Source organism: Heptranchias perlo, chromosome 10, assembly GCF_035084215.1.
Source record: "Heptranchias perlo isolate sHepPer1 chromosome 10, sHepPer1.hap1, whole genome shotgun sequence".
Lineage (NCBI taxonomy): Eukaryota > Metazoa > Chordata > Chondrichthyes > Hexanchiformes > Hexanchidae > Heptranchias > Heptranchias perlo.
In genome coordinates this window covers 44946099-44968412 of record NC_090334.1, presented here as the reverse complement: position 1 = coordinate 44968412, position 22314 = coordinate 44946099, and the positions used below count along the sequence as shown (strand labels likewise).

Here is a 22314-nt window from a genome sequence, read left to right as displayed (position 1 = left end):
TAGAGATCGAGGGGTCAGAGAGAGGGAGAACTGGAGTTAGAGATCGAGGGGTCAGAGAGAGGGAGAACTGGAGTTAGAGATCGAGGGGTCAGAGAGAGGGAGAACTGGAGTTAGAGATCGAGGGGTCAGAGAGAGGGAGAACTGGAGTTAGAGATCGAGGGGTCAGAGAGAGGGAGAACTGGAGTTAGAGATCGAGGGGTCAGAGAGAGGGAGAACTGGAGTTAGCGAGGGGTCAGAGAGAGGGAGAACTGGAGTTAGAGATCGAGGGGTCAGTGAGAGATAGAACTGGAGTTAGAGATTGAGGGGTCAGAGAGAGATAGAACTGGAGTTAGAGATCGAGGGGTCAGAGAGAGGGAGAACTGGAGTTAGAGATCGAAGGGTCAGAGAGAGGGAGAACTGGAGTTAGAGATCGAGGGGTCAGAGAGAGATAGAACTGGAGTTAGAGATCGAGGGGTCAGAGAGAGGGAGAACTGGAGATAGAGATCGAGGGGTCAGAGAGAGATAGAACTGGAGTTAGAGATCGAGGGGTCAGAGAGAGATAGAACTGGAGTTAGAGATCGAGGGGTCAGAGAGAGGGAGAACTGGAGTTAGAGATCGAGGGGTCAGAGAGAGGGAGAACTGGAGATAGAGATCGAGGGGTCAGAGAGAGGGAGAACTGGAGATAGAGATCGAGGGGTCAGAGAGAGGGAGAACTGGAGTTAGAGATCGAGGGGTCAGAGAGAGATAGAACTGGAGTTAGAGATCGAGGGGTCAGAGAGAGGGAGAACTGGAGTTAGAGATCGAGGGGTCAGAGAGAGGGAGAACTGGAGTTAGAGATCGAGGGGTCAGAGAGAGGGAGAACTGGAGTTAGAGATCGAGGGGTCAGAGAGAGGGAGAACTGGAGTTAGAGATCGAGGGGTCAGAGAGAGATAGAACTGGAGTTAGAGATCGAGGGGTCAGAGAGAGGGAGAACTGGAGTTAGAGATCAAGGGGTCAGAGAGAGGGAGAACTGGAGTTAGAGATCGAGGGGTCAGAGAGAGGGAGAACTGGAGTTAGAGATCGAGGGGTCAGAGAGAGGGAGAACTGGAGTTAGAGATCGAGGGGTCAGAGAGAGGGAGAACTGGAGTTAGAGATCGAGGGGTCAGAGAGAGGGAGAACTGGAGTTAGAGATCGAGGGGTCAGAGAGAGGGAGAACTGGAGTTAGAGATCGAGGGGTCAGAGAGAGGGAGAACTGGAGTTAGCGAGGGGTCAGAGAGAGGGAGAACTGGAGTTAGAGATCGAGGGGTCAGTGAGAGATAGAACTGGAGTTAGAGATCGAGGGGTCAGAGAGAGATAGAACTGGAGTTAGAGATCGAGGGGTCAGAGAGAGGGAGAACTGGAGTTAGAGATCGAAGGGTCAGAGAGAGGGAGAACTGGAGTTAGAGATCGAGGGGTCAGAGAGAGATAGAACTGGAGTTAGAGATCGAGGGGTCAGAGAGAGGGAGAACTGGAGATAGAGATCGAGGGGTCAGAGAGAGATAGAACTGGAGTTAGAGATCGAGGGGTCAGAGAGAGATAGAACTGGAGTTAGAGATCGAGGGGTCAGAGAGAGATAGAACTGGAGTTAGAGATCGAGGGGTCAGAGAGAGATAGAACTGGAGTTAGAGATCGAGGGGTCAGAGAGAGGGAGAACTGGAGTTAGAGATCGAGGGGTCAGAGAGAGGGAGAACTGGAGATAGAGATCGAGGGGTCAGAGAGAGGGAGAACTGGAGATAGAGATCGAGGGGTCAGAGAGAGGGAGAACTGGAGTTAGAGATCGAGGGGTCAGAGAGAGATAGAACTGGAGTTAGAGATCGAGGGGTCAGAGAGAGGGAGAACTGGAGTTAGAGATCGAGGGGTCAGAGAGAGGGAGAACTGGAGTTAGAGATCGAGGGGTCAGAGAGAGGGAGAACTGGAGTTAGAGATCGAGGGGTCAGAGAGAGGGAGAACTGGAGTTAGAGATCGAGGGGTCAGAGAGAGGGAGAACTGGAGTTAGAGATCGAGGGGTCAGAGAGAGGGAGAACTGGAGTTAGAGATCGAGGGGTCAGAGAGAGGGAGAACTGGAGTTAGAGATCGAGGGGTCAAGTGAGAGATAGAACTGGAGATAGAGATCGAGGGGTCAGAGAGAGGGAGAACTGGAGATAGAGATCGAGGGGTCAGAGAGAGGGAGAATTGGAGTTAGAGATCGAGGGGTCAGAGAGAGGGAGAACTGGAGTTAGAGATCGAGGGGTCAAGTGAGAGATAGAACTGGAGTTAGTGATCGAGGGGTCAGAGAGAGGGAGAACTGGAGATAGAGATCGAGGGGTCAGAGAGAGGGAGAACTGGAGTTAGAGATCGAGGGGTCAGAGAGAGGGAGAACTGGAGTTAGAGATCGAGGGGTCAGAGAGAGGGAGAATTTGAGTTAGAGATCGAGGGGTCAGAGAGAGGGAGAACTGGAGTTAGAGATCGAGGGGTCAGAGAGAGGGAGAACTGGAGTTAGAGATCGAGGGGTCAGAGAGAGGGAGATCTGGAGTTAGAGATCGAGGGGTCAGAGAGAGGGAGAACTGGAGTTAGAGATCGAGGGGTCAGAGAGAGGGAGAACTGGAGTTAGAGATCGAGGGGTCAGAGAGAGGGAGAACTGGAGTTAGAGATCGAGGGGTCAGAGAGAGGGAGAACTGGAGTTAGAGATCGAGGGGTCAGAGAGAGGGAGAACTGGAGTTAGAGATCGAGGGGTCAGAGAGAGGGAGAACTGGAGTTAGAGATCGAGGGGTCAGAGAGAGGGAGAACTGGAGTTAGAGATCGAGGGGTCAGAGAGAGGGAGAACTGGAGTTAGAGATCGAGGGGTCAGAGAGAGGGAGAACTGGAGTTAGAGATCGAGGGGTCAGAGAGAGGGAGAACTGGAGTTAGAGATCGAGGGGTCAGAGAGAGGGAGAACTGGAGTTAGAGATCGAGGGGTCAGAGAGAGGGAGAATTGGAGTTAGAGATCGAGGGGTCAGAGAGAGGGAGAATTTGAGTTAGAGATCGAGGGGTCAGAGAGAGGGAGAATTGGAGTTAGAGATCGAGGGGTCAGAGAAAGGGAGAACTGGAGTTAGAGATCGAGGGGTCAGAGAGAGGGAGAACTGGAGTTAGAGATCGAGGGGTCAGAGAGAGGGAGAACTGGAGATAGAGATCGAGGGGTCAGAGAGAGGAGAATTGGAGTTAGAGATCGAGGGGTCAGAGAAAGGGAGAACTGGAGTTAGAGATCGAGGGGTCAGAGAGAGGGAGAACTGGAGTTAGAGATCGAGGGGTCAGAGAGAGGGAGAACTGGAGATAGAGATCGAGGGGTCAGAGAGAGGGAGAACTGGAGTTAGAGATCGAGGGGTCAGAGAGAGGGAGAACTGGAGTTAGAGATCGAGGGGTCAGAGAGAGGGAGAACTGGAGATAGAGGGGTCAGAGAGGGGGAGAACTGGAGATAGAGGGGTCAGAGAGAGGGAGAACTGGAGATAGAGGGGTCAGAGAGAGGGAGAACTGGAGTTAGAGATAGAGGGGTCAGAGAGAGGGAGAACTGGAGTTCGAGGGGTCAGAGAGAGGGAGAACTGGAGTTCGAGGGGTCAGAGAGAGGGAGAACTGGAGTTCGAGATCGAGGGGTCAGAGAGAGGGAGAACTGGAGTTAGAGATCGAGGGGTCAGAGAGAGGGAGAACTGGAGTTAGAGATCGAGGGGTCAGAGAGAGGGAGAACTGGAGATAGAGGGATCAGAGAGAGGGAGAACTGGAGTTCGAGATAGAGAGGGATACAGCACGAGTGGGGAGAGAGCGAAACACACACACACACCAGGAGTGGAGAGACACACCAAGAGTTGAGCGATAGACAGTGCCACTCGGCAGGGGCTGCTACAGCATGGTGAACCTGGTAAGTGTGGGACATTGGCCAAATGCCCTGGCCCATATTATATATGGTGGGAGATTTCAGTTACTGACTTTCAAATTTTAGGGGAAAGGTTTAGCAGCCATTAAAGTGGTGGAGAAAAAATAGCAACCGAGGAAGGGAAGCAGTGTTTTTGCTTTGCATTTATTCCCTCCATGAAATCCTACTGTTACTACATTTCAATTTCATATAACAGTACCATCTGTTCTACTAATCTCCTTCCCAATTTCCCTTTCAAACCTAGTCGGTTGTCCTGTTAAAGAAGCTATTTTTCATGCATCTTCATTCCTTCTAAGGGTTTACATTTTTAACTTGTAGATTAGCTGATGTCCTGTAATGTTGCTCAAAGCTGGTCTAGAGCTGGATTGTAATATTTAGCTGTTAACTTGGTCTGACCCTTTAAGGCCTTTTCCGTTACCCCCTGGAGGAGAGTGGTCTAAACTAGTCCCATGGTCAATTGGAGATAATTATTGTTGTTGGAAGTTTCTCTAGACTGGTAATTGTATGGCTCCTTCCACTGTTTTGTCAACAAATGTTACAGGATATCTCAAGGTCAGAAAAAAACAGCAGGAAATAATAGGGTTTATTTCTCTTTTTGTAGCTTTTTTTGTCAGGTTATTGTGGGTACTATCATTCTATAGATGCAGGGTGAAACCTATAAGTTCCCATGATACACTTCTCTCATGCACAGAATTTGTCAACAGGATCTGGAATTCTTCAGCACCCCAAGCAAAATTTCCTGGGATTGAAGCAGAAATCAAACCCCAGAGAAAGGATCAGGTCTTTGGTGGGGGGCACTTCTTGCAGACATTTCTATCATTTATATTGGGTAAGTTTGGGAGTTTCTTTTCAAAATTTTTACGTTGTATTAACTCTATACTTGAGTGAGGGGAAAGAATAGCAGCCGAAAACAGTTTCTCAAAAAGCTGCTTGAGCAGTTTGATTTGTTTGTTTTGTCATTGATTCCTAATTGAGAGGATGAAAAAAATGAGTGATTTAATTGATTGTGTTTCTGTCGGTTGCTGGTTTGGGTAGCTTTTCCTTTCTGTCCATATTTGAGTGAATCAGCATAGCCAACTTAACATTTTAGTCAATCCAGTGCAAGTTTGACAGACATTTAACATGTGTGACTACAGCTGTCGGCTAAATGTAAAACTTTTCTTAATTATAAGGATAATTGGAAGCTATATTACTCAACTTAGCTTCCAAGTCAGGTAGAGAGACTGATATGATGTTGAGGCTCTAAGATGATTGGTGTATTGCCTATAGAAAAAGTGTTAGGTTACAAGTGCATAAAGTCTATTCATCTGACAGTATATAGCCAACTTACTTTTGAAATTTGATTTGTTTTTAAAAGAATGAATGAAATTGCAGTTATATAATGGCCTTCACATCCTTGAGACAGCCCAAAGTGCTATGTAACCAATGGATTACTTCTGATGTGTAGTCACTGTTATATAGGCAAATATGGCAGCCAATTTGCACACATCAAGATCCCACAAACAGGAAATGAGATTAATGACCAGTTAATCTGTTTTTGGTGATAGTTGAGAAAGGAATGTTGGCTAGGACAGCAGGGCCTCTGTTTAACGCTTACCCTGAAAGACTGCACCTGCAACAATGCAGTACTGCACTAAAATGTCAGCCTAGATCACGTGCTCAATTCTGTGACTGGGACTTGAACTAACTATCTTCTGCCTCTTGGGTGAAAATGCTACCGAATGATCTGTTGTTAAGTATATCTATTTGTTCAGCAGATTGTGGGAAGTCAAATAGTCACTCTACTGCCAACTTAAAAAGTGTCCAGTAGAAAAATGTTTATGGTACTGGGCTAGCAACCCAGAGTTCAAAACCCATTATGACATGTTATGAAATTGAATTCAGTAAATCTGGTAATACATGGGCTAACACCAGAAAAATGACCATAAAAGCTTCCAGATTGTCATTAAAAACCCAGCAGATTATTTAATGTCCTTCAAAGTAGGATCTGCCATCCCTACCAGATCTGGCCTATGGATGGGTCCAGTCCCCCATTACCTGTGTGACACTGAATGTCCTTTGGGCAACTTGCGATAAATACCACCTTGTCAGTGTAGCACACATCCCAAGAACAAATTTTAAAAATATTTTATATGGTGCTTTACCAAAAGAAGAAAAAAGGCTAGCAGAGCATATAAAACCCCATACTGTTTTTTTATAAGCATATCAAAAGTAAAATATTTAAAGAGAAGGTATGACCACTCAGGAATGAAGGAGGGTGTCTAATTGTTAAGGATGATGATGGTATGGCAGAAATATTAAATAAATATTTTGCATTGGTTTTTACAAATGATAATGGAATTTGAACTTCTGGGTCTCTGTTCATCCACAATCTTCAGCATCTTTCCATTGAATGTATACTCTAATTGTTTGTTTGTTTTTTCCTCCCAAAATGTGTCACCTCACACTAATCCACATTAAATTACATTTGCCACCTGATGCTGGAATTGAGAATGTAGGTGTAGTAGAGGAGGAAATGGAACAATTGTCAGAGAAACCTTTAGAAAAAAATTGATTCTAAAACACTTATCAGAACTTGAGGTGGATAAATCACTGGGCTCTGACTGTATGTATCAATGGCTGTGGAAAAAAAATCAGAAAGGAGATAATAGCGGCTTTGGCCATAATTTTAAGCCTTGTTAAATATGCAAATTGTCTCATTGGACCGGCGAGAAGCCACTGTAACACCTTTGTTCAGGAAGGCAGACAATGATAAACCAAGTAACCAAAGGCCAGTTAATCTAATGTCGGTTGTGAGCAAACTCTTAGAATCCATAATTCAAGATAAAATTAGCAAGCATCTAGAAATGCGTGGGTTAATCTAGGACAGCAAGCATGGATTTGTTACAGGCAGGTTGTGTTTGCCAAGTAGAGTTTTTTGAAAAAGTAACTGGGTAGGTAAAGGGAATGTAGTAGAAGTAGTTTCTATGGATTTTCAGAAAGTGTTCGATTAGAGGCTTGTTAGAAAAATTCAGTTGTATGGTAGAATAGGAAATGTAGCAGCATGGTTAGAAAGTTGGTTGATGGATAGGAAGCAAAACGTTTCTCTGCCTTTAGTTGCTAAGATTGGAGAAGGGTTGGAAGTGGTGTACCCCAACAGTAAGTACTGTTGTGGGACGTTTACTGACAACCCCAAAGGAGGAGGAGGAGGAGGAGGAGGTTTGGCAAACTGAGGAGGACTGTAAAAGACCTCAGGAAGACATAAACAGGTTAATTGAATGAGCAAACCGGTGGCAGATACAATTTAATGTGCATCAGTGTGAGGTGACATATTCTGGGAGGAAAAACAAAGAATGGGAGTATGCACTCAATGGAAAGATGCTGAAGGTTGTGGATGAACAGAGACCCAGAAGTTCAAATACATAATTCCTTGCAATGAACAAGTAGATAAAGCCTTAAAGGCCAACAGCATTTTAGGTTTTATAAATAGGGGCACAGAGTACAAGAGTAAAAAAGTAAGAATAAATTTGTACAAAACATTGGCCAAAGTTAGAGTACTATTTGCAGTTTGGGGTGCTCCATTATAGAAAGAACATTAAAGTACAGGGTAGATTAAGCAGGATGCCAAGGTTGTGAAACTATAGTTGTGAGGAGAGACCCGAGACATTGGGACTATTTCCACTGGAGCAGAGTAGGTTAAGAGATGATTTAGTAGAAGTTTTTAAAATTATGAAAGGTTTTGATAGTGAATAGGGAAAGACTATTTCTTCTGGTTTGGGTGACAGTAAAGAGGGGTCATTAATTTAAAATTTTCATTGAGTGGTTAGGAGAAATTTCCGTACACAATGAATTATTGGAGCAAGGAATGTTTTGCCACAGGGAGTGATTGAGGCAGAGACCATTGCATCTTTTGACCGAAAACTGGGTAAATATTTGAAGCAAAGGAAGAGCTATAGGGAGAAAGCGCTGCAGTGGGATTAGTTTTGGATTGTACTAGCATAGAGCCAGCACATGCACGGTGGTATGAAATTTACAGCCTTTTGTGCTGTAAATTTCAATGGTTCAAAGAAAGATAGAAACCTGATTTATAGTCAATGATCCCTTGCCCCTTAAGCAAGCCTCCCCCACCAAACTACATGTTTCACCAAGTATCCTATCCAAATGGCAGTGGCAGTATGGCTTTCATCATCAAGTCCCACCGGGATGGGACAGGATAAATAAAAACAGACCGTTTCCAGTAGTTAGGGGTCAAGAACGAGGACTGTAGATACAAGATTAAATGTAAGAGATTTCGAACAGAGGGCAGGAGAAACTGCTTCACACAGTGAGTTGTGAGGCTTTGAAATGTCAACATTCAAGATTAGATTGGATAGGTGGATGTAGAAAAAGGGTTTGAAGGAATAAGAGAACAGAGTGGGCAAATGTGATTAGAATTATTTGTTTGCGTGGAGGGTAAATGTTGACACTGGTTGGACCGAATGGCCTGTTTCCATGTTGTAACTTCTAATGTCTATGTGCAAAGTCTTTGTGCTGGCTCCTTTTCTTTTCTTTGAAGCATCTTACGACATTTTTCTATGTTAAAGGTTCTATTATTGATGCTATATAAATGCAATTGTTGTTGTATTAAGGGGTACAGGCAAAGAGAATAGAAATTAGATTAAAGTAGAGCAATCTGGTGAGAGATTCATCACAGGCACAATAGGCCGATTGGTCTCCTTCTGTACCATGTGGAAATCGTTTTGGTAGACTCTTTGTCAATGCATAGGTAATAACTGAATCTGATCAAGATTATAATTTTAGGTTTACCTGCACTGTTAAATACAGAATAGCGCACCTACCAGAATGTATGCCATTGCAGAAAATCCTATTCTGGTACGCCAGAAAATCAACTTTCAATTGAGTTGACCAGCATTTGTTAAAACTTTTATTGATGCAGATTGCTCTTCTGCATTAGAAAATGAACAAATGTAGGGAAACAAATAGTTTTGTTACAATATTCAGCATTTAAAATAGTCATGATTATACTGTTGCAGGAGATCCTGTTCTGATTGAGGCAATGTGTGGTAGTGTTAGTGAGTGTGAAGTAGAAATATTTTAATATCTTTGACAATTTTTCTCTTATTAAGATAACTAAATTACACTGCAGTTAACTACTAGAAAAGCATCAGGTTATTTTTTTTTTAGTCTGGCACAATGAGAACAAGTGAATTTGACTCTTCAGATGAGGAAACTGAAGAAGAGCACCAATTGTCATTACAGGTATCGTGGTAAGTATCTGCAGCAGATTAATTGCTCATATTTTGCTGTTATAGTTGTTTTCTATACAAACAAATTGATATATAACACACTTGTCTCAGTTAGCTGGAATGTCACTAACATTTGAGAAAATGGCAATAGAATTCTGTTTTCACAGGAAGGTGTAACTGCTATACTATCTTAGGCCTCTTAATCTCATGTGTTCCATGAGTTTTTACGGTAATGAATGCACACTCTTAAAAATCAGTAAGTTTCTTTCAAATAGAATTTTAACAAAAGTACCTTTTAATAATTCCACTGACTTGCTTAACTTTCATCATTGTTATCTTCACTACAAACAAAAGGTGGGAGCTTGCAGCACAGAAATAAACTTTCTTCATTGTGCTGCGGACTCAATAACTTTAGTGAAAGTTGAAGACTCACTGACAATGGGTGATCCCAACATTGATAACTTGGCCTGTGCCAATGCTAGCTCTTCAACTGGAGTTTCTAATCCCATTTGAGTGCCGTTTTCTTGTATCGTTTTATAATCTTCAAATACTTATCCTTTTTAATGATGTTATAGTCTCAACCTCAATAGCCACTTATCACAAAGCATACCATGTTCTAATAACCCTGTTTAAAAGCATTTTTTCGACTTCCTGCCTTCATTTTTCTAAAGATGATCCTGAGTCTGTGCCCTCGTTACTGATTTGCCAAACTATGGCAGCAATCTTTCACTATTCAAAACATTTCATAATTTTAAAAACCTCTATTACATTTTGTTGAACTATCTCTTTTCCATTTTGAGCTTTTCTTTATAACTATAACTTATCATTCTAATGAATCTTCAGTGTACCCTTTCCATGCCTCTAAAATTCTTCCTATAATGAAGTGCTTAGACTGAATGCAAAATTTCAACTTTGGCCTAATCAATATCTTGTGCATATTTAACATCACTTTTTTGCTTTTATGTCCAATACCCCTATATATAAGATCCAGAATTAATTTTCCTTTTTTATGGCTCTTTCTACCTGCCCTCCCAACTTTAAAGTTCTATGTATCTGCATCTCTAGATGTCTCTGTTCCTCCATTCTTTTACTATTTTCCCTTTTTGCTATACTTCCTTCACCTTTTTCCAAAAATCTGCATCTGCCCTCTTTCTGCCCACATCTTACTGCAATTTCCTGCATTCTTCTTCACAATTTGGTATCATCAAAAAACAATATAATTCCTCTTGTGCATATATCCAAATCATTATATAAATGGAAAACAAAAGCAGTTAGATAACATATCCCTGGGGCGCACCTCGACCCACATCCAACCAATCTGGAAAAACCATTTAACACTACTTTTTAATTTCTGTCCTTTTTGTCTTCCCTCTAGACATGTGGAACATCCCCTTTAGGCAATACAGATATAGTGAAAACCAGAAGGCGTAAGGCAATTAACCCAGCATCAAAGCTGAAGGTCAGGCTAGGGTGCGTGGCCCAACTAAGAGTTCTATATACAAATGCACGGAGTATAAGGAATAAACTAAATTAACTACAGGTTCAAATTCAAATTGGAGGGTATGACATGATAGCTATTACTGAGAAATGGCTGCAGGATGGTCAGGATTGGGAACTAAATATACCGGGTTATAAGGTCTACAGGAGAGATAGGGAAAATGGAAGAGGGGGAGGAGTAGCCCTAGTGATTAGAGATAAAATCACTTAAATGATAAAGGAGAATATAACGAGAGGTAAGCAGCCAACAGAGACATTATGGGTTCAATTGAGAAATAGGAAAGGATCTAAGACTATAGTGGGAGTTGTGTATAGGACCCCTGTCAGCAGCTCTGAAGTGCTAGATTGTATAAATGCAGAGATTAGACAAGCGTGTAACAAAGGCATAGTGGTCTTAATGGGGGACTTTAACCTTCACATAGATTGGGAAAAGCAGACTACCAACTGTCAGAAAGGTAGTGAATTTCTTGAGTATGTCCGGGATAGTTTTCTACAGCAGTATGTCCTAGAGGCAACAAGGGGGCAAGCCATACTAGATTTAGTAATGAGTAATGAACCAGATTTAGTTAACTGCTTAACTGTGCGTGAACATCTATCCAATAACGATCATAACATGATAGAGTTCAATGTAATGTTTAAAAGGGAAAAAAGTGAATCAGCTGCTAATATTCTAGACTTGGGTAAGGCCGACTTCAATGGGATGAGACAGAGACTGTCCACAGTAAACTGGGCAAATCTGTTAATGGGTAAAACGACTGATGATCAGTGGGAAATGTTTAAAGAAACATTTAACGAGATACAGAACTGGTTTATACCCCTGAGGGGTAAGAACTCTACTTGCCGAAAAAAACAGCCATTGACAACTAAAGATGTAAGGGACAGTATAAGTATAAGACATAAGGAAAGGGCATACAAAAAGGCAAAAAATGGCACAGATCCTGGCGAATGGGAAAGATATAAAGATCAACAAAGGGTCACAAAACAGATAGTAAGAGCTACAAAAAGAGAGTATGAAAAGAAACTTGCAAGGAATATCAAAACCAATACGAAGAACTATCCTAGTTATATTAGGAAAAAGAGGGTGGTCAGGAGCAGTGTTGGCCCCTTAAAAACTGAAAGTGGGGATATTGTCATTGACAATGGGGAAATGGCGGACATGTTGAACAATTACTTTGCGTCAGTATTTACAGTAGAAAAAGAGGATAGTATGCCGGAAATCCCAAGAAAACTTATATTGAATCGGGGACAGGGACTCAATAAAATTAACATAAGTAAAGCAACAGAAACACTAAAGAGTGACAAATCCCCAGGATCAGATGGTTTCCATCCCAGGGTTTTAAAGGAAGTAGGTGAGCAGATTGTAGATGCCCGAACTATAATCTTTCAAAGTTCTCTAGATTCAGGAACTGTCCCTCTGGATTGGAAAATTGTACATGTCACTCCGCTTTCTAAGAGAGAGAGGGAAACCGGGGCATTCTAGACCAGTTAGCCTAACATCTGTTGTGGGGAAATTGCTGGAGTCTATAATTAAGGATAGGGTGACTGAAAACCTCGAGAATTTTCAGTTAATCAGGGAGAGCCAGCATGGAATTGTGAAAGGTAAGTCGTGCCTGACAAACCTGATTGAATTTTTTGAAGAGGTGACTAAAGTAGTGGACAGGGGACTGTCAATGGATGTTATTTATATGGACTTCCAGAAGGCATTTGATAAGGTCCCACATAAGAGACTGTTAGCTAAGATAGAAGCCCATGGAATCAAGGGAAAAGGACGGACTTGGTTAGGAAATTGGCTGAGCAAAAGGCGACAGAGAGTAGGGATAATGGGTAAGTACTCACATTGGCAGGATGTGACTAATGGAGTCCCGCAGGGATCTGTCTTGGGGCCTCAATTATTCACAATATTTATTAACGACTTAGATGAAGGCATAGAAAGTCTCATATCTAAGTTTGCCGATGACACAAAGATTGGTGGCATTGTAAGCAGTGGAGACGAAAACATAAAATTACAAAGGGATATTGATAGATTATGTGAATGGGCAAAACTGTGGCAAATGGAATTCAATGTAGACAAATGTGAGATCCACTTTGGATCAAAAAAGGATAGAACAGGGTACTTTCTAAATGGTAAAAAGTTAAAAACCTAGGGGTTCAGGTACATAGATCATTGAAGTGTCATGAACAGGTGCAGAAAATAATCAAGGCGGCTAATGGAATGCTGGCCTTTATATCTAGAGGACTAGAGTACAAGGGGGCAGAAGTTACGCTGCAGCTATACAAAACCCTGGTTAGACCGCACCTGGAGTACTGTGAGCAGTTCTGGGCACTGCACCTTCGGAAGGGCATATTGGCCTCGGAGGGAGTGCAGCGTAGGTTTACTAGAATGATACCCGGACTTCAAGGGTTAAGTTACGAGGAGAGATTACACAAATTGGAGTTGTATTCTCTAGAGTTTCGAAGGTTAAGGGGTGATCTGATCGAAGTTTATAAGATATTAAGGGGAACAGATAGGGTGGATAGAGAGAAACTATTTCCACTGGTTGGGGATTCTAGGAGTAGGGGGCACAGTCTAAAAATTAGAGCCAGACCTTTCAGGAGCGAGATTAGAAAACATTTCTACACACAAAGGGTTGTAGAAGTTTGGAACTCTCTTCCGCCAACGGCAATTGATACTAGCTCAATTGCTAAATTTAAATGTGAGATAGATAGCTTTTTGGCAACCAAAGGTATTAAGGGATATGGGCCAAAGGCAGGTATATGGAGCTAGATCACAGATCAGCCATGATCTTATCAAATGGCGGAGCAGGCACGAGGGGCTGAATGGCCTATTCCTGTTCCTATGTTTAATACCATGCACCTTAATCTTCATAATACATCTCTTACGTTGCACCTTATTTAACACCTTCTGAAAATTCATATACATGAAATCTATTGCATTTCCTTTTATCTTGCTTTGATTTTCTCAAAATGCAATTAGAATTTTCAAACATGACCTGCTATCCCAAGAAAGAATCTCAAAACGAGCCTGGTTTCATACTCCATGCTGCGCGGGATATGTAACACGCCTTTACTTCCATGCAGTCTACCTGCACCGTTTTCAGTGTGGTTTCCTTCCACTGAAATACCTACAGACGCCCATTGAGGAGGAGGAGGAATAAAGGAAACAATTGCCAATTTGGTACCCTTCCGTGGACATTGCAAGACCAATTCAGCTCCCTGATCAAGATGGACAACTATTTAGAAATTGTGCCTAGTTCAGCCCTAGGTGAGGATGACAATGTCCAGTTTGTATAACAAGGAAGTCTAATTGTTACAATCCTGCGACCCCCATCCCTATTGTTATTGTACGTTTAGATATTGGGTAATGAAAGTAACTCCTGATAGCGAGTTCCACTTACGGGAGAGATTGATAACAATAATCCAAGGTTGTGAATATCGAAGCCAGACCCAAAATTCATAACACTGGATTAAAGGCATTCATAGAGTGGCTTTCCTTTTGTAACAATGATCAATTGTCTTATTTTGAATGTTAAAGTACATGCTTAATTTTGAAAGTGCCAGTTTTGTCTGGATACAGTTGACTTGCTGAAATATAGGTAGAAATATTCTGCTATATATTTAATAGGTTGGCTTTATCTGTGGTGAACTGCCATCAGCTCCTTGGAATCTGTGCATTACCAGGTAAGCCATTTTTGTTTTTCTCACCAATTAAGGAAATTTAGCTTCCAAGTAGAGTTTGCAGTAATGTTTCTGTATTTCAGCTTGTGATGAAACATCCATAATCTCCCAGAATTTCCCTCCTACATGATAACAATTCTTAAGAGAAGCTCCTTTGCTAACCTGTTGATTAAACAAAATGGTCTGTTTCTTCTTGAATTTGAGATATTGACCCAGATTTTCCAGTAATGGTGAGATGTACACCATAAATCTCGCTGTTGCTAACTTGCTCCAAATTTTGCTGGTTTTCTAATTAGAATATGCCACAACAAGCTTAGCAGCGTTTAAGGCACTCAGCACCAATCTAAGAGCTGAAATGACAGCACATTCACCATCTCGAACTGCAGGAGGGTTTAAGTGAATGGAGCCTTTGCTCAGTGGTAGCACCCTCGACTGAGTCAGAAGGTTATGGGTTCGAGTCCCACTCCAGAGACTTGAGCACATAATCTAAGCTGACACTCCAGTGCAGTACTGAGGGAATGCTGCACTGTCATAGATGCCGTCTTTCGATTGAGATGTCTGCCCTGTCAGGTGGAAATAAAAGATCTCATGGCTTTATTTGAAGAACAGCTGGGGAGTTCTCCCCTGTGTCCTAACCAATATTTATCCCTCAACTAACATCACAAACAGATTATCTGGTCATTATCTCATTGCTGTTTGTGGGACCTTGTTGAGCGCAAATTGGCTGCCACGTTTTCCGACATTACAACAGTGACTACACTTCACAAGTACTACTTTGGCTGTAAAGCGCTTTGGGACATCCTGAGGTCGTGAAAGCCACAATATAAATGTAAGTTCTTTCTTTCTGTCCAAGTGTAACTTCTTAAATAAACTTTAATCTATAATCGTGCTTTGTGTTAAACACTGAGGTTCTGCTAAAATAATCACAGGCCTATGTCATAAAGATAAAGAAAAATGACTCTGCTAAATAACCAAATGAGTAAAAACTGCCTTGGTCCCTTTGTGATGTGAGGCAGGTGAAATGTTCCCAGAATAGTCACCATCACAAAATTATAACACCACGCTTCTGATTAAAGGATAAATAACAATATGGAATACAAATTGATTTTGACTCTCCATTTTTCATACCGATCTTAGAGCAATAAATCACGCCCCTGCCAGGCCACCTGCGCCACTATTTTTAAGTCTAAGTGGCAGCGGCATGAAAACTAGCCTAAATGCAGGAAAATAATGATTGTCATTGATTTTATTGGAGGTGGTGTTATGATAATTACCTTCTAACTGGCAAGGGTAAAAATGGAGCAGCGCAAAAGTCCCAGGAAAATATGGAGTGGCATAATTAATGCTGTAAGTCATTTTCTTCATAATTTCCTGTTTCTTTTGCACCGTTCAAGGGTTCCTACAACGTAAATCAATGGCGTAAGTCCCCAGGAAAATCTGGGGCATTGACATGGAGTATGACTTGGAAGAAGCAGAGAGATAGGCTAGATGCTGTACTCTGACCCAATGATGTACAATAACAATAACTGAGCACATTCACTTTACTTGTGTGCATTTTCCCACTTTTCACACAAGCTACCTTTGGGGTATTTTTGAGTGAGCTTGCAAATTTGTAGGAAGTTTTACGCTGTGGACTTGCACAATGTAGATTGCCCATGATGACCTTTACAACTGACAGGATCAAAGTCTATCACTTTTGGCTGAATTCAAACATGGGTGTTAATCTGCTGATGCCCTGAAACCTTGCATCAATCATATTTTTATTTTATCATCACTAACACTTACCATGTACGTGATGTGAAAGGTAGCTGTGAATGCTGGCATTCAAGAGCAGCTAGCACACTCTTATTGAATTTTTATATACAAATTGTTCAACTTGGTTCAGCAGCAGTTTTACATATAGCAAATAAACACAAACACAAGGGGGCGCAATTCAAACTTAAAGTAGATTTTAATCTCCTTACCCAGCGGGAATGGTGCGGGTGCAGAATTAAGATGGTGGTGGGGGGGGGGGGGGGGGGGGTCATGCCAGATTCCCGCCCTCTCCCTGCCATCTTTACTTACCTTAATTCAGGCACAGGAGGGCTGCCCACCCCAGGCAAGTGGGGGGCCTACTTTACACCGGCATTTTAACTTCTGGATTTAGGAGGCCTGCATGAGGCCAAAGTAAGTTTTTTTTTTCAAATCACTTTTTCTGTGGAATCCTGTGGGCCAGGAGGAGCACGAATGCTCCCTCCTGGTCTCACAAGGGGTCCTTCAGTCTCCTCGGCCCCAATCTTGCTTGTCCTTCCCAATACAATATCGGCTTCCAAAGCCCCTGTCCAGCTACACAATACAAGAATTTAGCAGGAAGCTCACTTTTTTCCAGTGCTCAAGAAAAATTTGCAAGCCCTTGGTTACAGCAGTGCAGCATGCAACAGAAGAGGCAAGTAGCCAGATGCATTGGCTGTTAGGCTGTTATAGTTTTCCCATCAAGATTTTAATAGAAAAATATAATGCTATATTTTAGTGGATGGGATTATTAGTAATCAAGTAAGAGTGTTGTAATAATGACATTGTAGTTATTATTTTCTTTTATTTGGGACAGGCCTTAACTAATCATGGCTTTTTTTTGGTCTGACTCTTCTGAAAGAAAATAATGATGTACAGCCATTGGAATGTCCTACATTAAATATCGCTTCCTTTTAAATATCCTAGATTCACACAAATACTTAAACTACTTTATTTAAACAGGTTGTAAATTTAAAGATGTAAGAAGAAACCTTCAAAAAGATTTAGGTAATGCATATTTATATATACGTATGGCATGAGTCTGTTTTTGGGTTCAAGGAAGGTATCCATTTTGGATAATATTCTCCTGAATTTTTAGGTTTTGGAGTGGTCCAAAAGCCCAAAGTTTCCTTGTACTTCTTTACTATTTCCTTTACATTTATTTTGGGATTTTTTTTTCCTTTCCTGGTTAAGAGGGTGCACAGGTGTTTTGCTCTCAAGCTTTTGTTAATGCTGCAGGTAACCTAGTGCTAGAATGATGCAGGAGAGCAGCTCATATTTGACTTGTTTCTTCTACCAACAAAGGGAGCTGAAATAAGAAACGTGTCTTTGTGTGTGCATCAACACACCAGAGCTCCACCAAACTGCAGTGTTCTTTTACTTGCTTAAATTACCATTTTAGATAAGGCAGTAGCTCCTGCAATCTGCACTGTCTATTCTATTGTTGGATCACAGTGCCTCTAACATGTATAGCTTATGTAGAGTTAGTAAAGTATATAATTCATAGTATCCATCTTCTTTAACTATTGACAGAGGAGCTCAAGAGCCACAACATACAAGATGTATTTGTGTTCTGTACCAAAGGAGAAATGGTGAAATACAGGGTTCCAGGCTTACTGGAATCGTACCAGCAACAGGGATTCATGGTGTATCACTATCCTTTTCCTGATGGAAGTGTTCCAGATATTGCTAGCTGTTGGAAAATTCTGGAAGAGTTGAGAATCTGCTTGGAAAATGACAGAAGGACCCTTATCCAGTAGGTGGCATTTCTGCTGCTAATCGTGAACTTGAATAAAACTTTCTTTTATGGCAAATCAATTGCAAATGCAAGTTACTGTGCATCTCAGTAAGGAATAAGTAGTGATAGCATAACCCAGATTTTCCTCTTGGATGTGATTGCCATCAGAATTGTAGTGAGGCAGGACTTCCACCCACAACTGCACAAGCACTAATCCCACCGAAGTTTCCAGCATTAGCCTAATTAGACTATTCTGGAACAGCTGCTGTATTGTTAGTGCCTCTGATCAGGAGCTTGCCTATTTGGGGTGAGAAATGGCATGCTGCTGCTGTAGGATTTGAATGATTAGTTGTTGCACAGTGTCACATAGGTCTGCTGCAGGGCACAAAGCCCCCATGTTTTCACAGGCAGCAGTGGAAGTGCTTCTGGCCAAAGGAAGGCAGAGGAGGAAGGTCTTATCTGGGTCTAAGCAGAGATGGCCCTCAAAAAGGAAGTCTCTTCTGGCCTCCAAGCGATCGGGGTAGTGCAGGAACAGGTTCAATGATCTCACAAGTGTGTCTACGGTAAGTCAAGGATCTGTTGCCATTCCACATCCTTTACCACTGATGGGTAAGGAGGTGAGTGAAGGCACAATCATACTCTTTCTGTGTCAGCATCTTGGGGTCTCTTATGCAAAGGGAAATGTCTGATAACACTCATGCAACATCTTTACTCAAAACCATTCTGTCAACTCACATTTCCTGCCACAGGGGCTACTGCTATTCTTAAGGACACCTCATTGAAAAGGACAATGTACCTTCAACTCTCATGGGATGCAATGCACTTGAGGGAAGTGTCCATGCCACTCACAGGCCTTTAACATTGGGGAGGAGCATCTGGTTGTAGTAGTAGGAGTAAGTTGGCTGGCACAAATGGAGATGTAGTGGTAAGAAATAGTTATACATAGTGAACATTTTTGTTGCTATCTTTTGGTGAATATTTCTGTGCAAAGTTAAACACTCTTTGACCACATAAAACTCAGTTCATTTCTGTGCAAAGTACTACTTCTTGGTTAGCTGGAAGTAGGAGCACTTTGGCCTATATAATTTGGAGTGGGAGTGTCAGTGAGTTGGTGCCATGTTGCTTGACCAGTCTGTCTTCATTTTGTTGTTCCTCTTCACCTGCCTCTAAAACGCAGGGATATTCCTGGGACTGAAAATTGATAAATCCCAAGGATCTGATGATCTGCATCCCAGGGTTTTGAAAGAGGTGGCTGTAGAGATAGTGGATGCATTGGTTGTCATCTTCCAAAATTCTACAGATTCTAGAATGGTTCCTGCAGATTGGAGGGTAGCAAATGTAACCCCACTATTTAAGGAAGGAAGGAGGGAGGGAAGAGAGAAAGCAGGAAACTACAGACCAGTTAGCCTGACATCAGTAGTAGGGAAAATGCTAGAATCTATTATAAAGGATGCGATAACAGGACACTTAGAAAATAATAGGATTTGGCAGTCAACATGGATTTATGAAAGGGAAATCATGTTTGACAAACCTATTGGTGTTCTTTGAGGATGTAACTAGTAGAATAGATATTGGGGGGGGGGGGGGGGTGTGGGGAACCAGTGGATGTGGTGTACTTGAATTTTCAGAAGGCTTTCGATAAGGTCCCACACAGGAGGTTGGTGAACAAAGTTAGAGCACATGGAATTGGGGATAATATACTGGCATGGATTGAGAATTGGTTAACAGACAGAAAACAGAGAGTAGGAATAAACGGGTCTTTTTCAGGTTGGCAGACTGTGACTAGTGGGGTACCGCAGGGAGCAGTGCTTGGGTCCCAGCTATTCACAATCTATATCAATGATTTGAATGAGGGGACCAAATGTAATATTTCCAAGTTTGCTGATGACATAAAACTAGGTGGGAAAGTGAGTTGTGAGGAGGATGCAAAGAGGCTTCAAGGGGATATAGACGGGCTAAGTGAGTGGGCAAGAACATGGCAGATGGAATATAATGTGGAAAAATGTGAAGTTATCCACTTTGGTAGGAAAAAACAGAAATGCAGAGTATTTTTTAAATGGTGAGAGATTGGGAAATGTTGATGTTCAAAGGGACTTGGGTGTCCTTGTACATGAATCACTGAAAGCTAACATGCAGGTGCAGCAAGCAATTAGGAAGGCAAATGGTATGTTTGCCTTTTATTATAAGTGGATTGGAGTACAGGAGTAAAGATATCTTACTGCAATTATATAGGACCTTGGTAAGACCACACCTGGAGTATCGTGTATAATTTTGGTCTCCTTACCCAAGATTGGGCAAATATATGGCAGATGCAGTATAATGTGGATAAATGTGAAGTTATCCACTTCAGAAGGAAAAAACAGAAAGGCAGAGTATTATTTAAATAGTGATAGATTGGGAAATACTGATGTACAAAGGGACCTGGGTGTCCTTGTACACCAGTCACTGAAAGCAAACATGCAGGTGCAGCAAGCAGTTAGGAAGGCAAATGGTATGTTGGCCTTCATTGCAAGAGGATTTGAGTACAGGAGCAAGGATGTCTTACTGCAGTTATACAGGGCCTTGGTGAGACCACACCTGGAGTATTGTGTGCAGTTTTGGTCTCCTTACCTAAGAAAAGATATACTTGCCATAGAGGGAGTACAGCGAAGGTTCACCAGACTGATTCCTGGGATGGCAGGACTGTCGTATGAGGAAAGATTGGGTCGACTCGGCCTGTATTCACTCGAGTTTAGAAGAATGAGAGGGGATCTCATTGAAACGTATAAAATTCTGTCAGGATGCAGGGAGGATGTTTCCCCTGGCTGGGGAGTCTAGAATGAGGGGTCACAGTCTCAGGATACGGGGTAGGACATTTAGGACTGAGATGAGGAGAAATTTCTTCACTGAGGGTGGTGAACCTGTGGAATTCTCTGCCACAGAAGGCTGTAGAGGCCAAGTCACTGAATATATTTAAGAAGGAGCTAGATAGATTTCTGGACACAAGGCATCAAGGGGTATGGGGAGAGAGCATAAATATGGTATTGAGATAGATGATCAGCCGTGATCTTGTTGAATGGCGGAGTAGGCTCGAGGGGCCGGATGGCCTACTCCTGCTCCTATTTCTTATGTTCCCAGTGGAAAACTCATTTTGGCCTCTTTCGAATGGTATGGGGTGATATATTGGAGTCCCACAATTGAAGGCACATAGATGGTGAAGCAGTTGTTAGCAAGAAACAAAAAATCATCTGAGAAATAAGCTTTTCTATAAATCTTTCTATAATACTGGCTGGGTCATTTGAATCCAATTTACCTTACTGCTAAGCAAAAATGGATGGGTATTTTATATGGACATAGGAACAGGAGTAGGCCATTCAGCCCCTCGTGCCTGCTCCGCCATTTGATAAGATCATGGCTGATCTGTGATCTAACTCCATATACCTGCCTTTGGCCCATATCCCTTAATACCTTTTAGTTGCCAAAAAGCTATCTATCTCAGATTTAAATTTAGCAATTGAGCTAGTATCAATTGCCGTTTGCGGAAGAGAGTTCCAAACTTCTACCACCCTTTGTGTAGAAACGTTTTCTAATCTCGCTCCTGAAAGGTCTGGCTCTAATTTTTAGACTGTGCCCCCTACTCCTAAAATCCCCAACCAGCGGAAATAGTTTCTCTCTATCCACCCTATCCATTCCCCTTAATATCTTATAAACTTCGATCAGATCACCCCTTAACCTTCTAAACTCTAGAGAATACAACCCCAATTTGTGTAATCTCTCCTCATAACTTAACCCTTGAAGTGCGGGTATCATTCTAGTAAACCTACGCTGCACTCCCTCCAAGGCCAGTATGTCCTTCCGAAGGTGCGGTGCCCAGAACTGCTCACAGTACTCCAGGTGCGATCTAACCAGGGTTTTGTATAGCTGCAGCATAACTTCTGCCCCCTTGTAATCTGGACATGATAGAAAGCTCAGTAATAATTATGTAAAATGTGACCTGTAAATCACCATCTCATTGCCACCTCATTTAAATATACATGCCTATTTTAGGACAAGAACTTCCAGTACGAGCCTCAACTTAGATCCCTATTTTCCACCTGCAGTAGAATCCCACCCCGAAGTCAGCCATTATGATGGGAAAAATTTGGGTTTGAATCTAGTCTTGACAACTGAATTCACAATATTAGAGTTGGGATTATCCATGTTCTCAGTGCACCAAACAATTGCAGATGTTGAAGTGTTCTTGATTCTTGACAGTTGCTTAAAGTACCCAGCCAATAAACTTATTTGCATATTCTATGCCAAAAATAATCTTTGATAGTATTGATGCAGTGCATGAAGAACTTTTAAACCAGAATCTGAACCATTTTCTTGCACCACTTTCTGTAATTACTTTGCAGATGTTATGGAGGCCTTGGATGCTCATGTCTAAGTAAGTGTAGAATTTTGCTTCTGTTTTTCCATTTTTTATAAACTTTCCTTTTCCCCCCAAACTAAGCAAAATTAAGGAGTGCTTGTTCAACTGAGGTATGGCATTTAATCAGATTAGTAAC

General features: G+C 42.0%; 1 protein-coding gene across 3 annotated transcripts in view; it reads left to right on the top strand.

Annotated features, from left to right (window-relative positions):
* Nucleotides 1–3451: 3451 nt before the first annotated feature.
* Nucleotides 3452–22314, top strand: part of cdkn3 (cyclin dependent kinase inhibitor 3) — a 33453-nt gene continuing 14590 nt past the window's right edge. For 2 of the 3 annotated variants that reach the window (XM_067991594.1, XM_067991592.1), the window contains exons 1-7: nucleotides 3452–3865; nucleotides 4585–4709; nucleotides 9044–9126; nucleotides 14225–14280; nucleotides 17011–17055; nucleotides 17581–17803; nucleotides 22162–22193. In XM_067991594.1, coding sequence (XP_067847695.1) covers nucleotides 9053–9126; nucleotides 14225–14280; nucleotides 17011–17055; nucleotides 17581–17803; nucleotides 22162–22193 — 430 coding nt within the window. In that variant the 5' untranslated portion in view covers nucleotides 3452–3865; nucleotides 4585–4709; nucleotides 9044–9052. The remainder of the gene's footprint in view (nucleotides 3866–4584; nucleotides 4710–9043; nucleotides 9127–14224; nucleotides 14281–17010; nucleotides 17056–17580; nucleotides 17804–22161; nucleotides 22194–22314) is intronic. The other variant, XM_067991593.1, reaches the window with a different exon arrangement.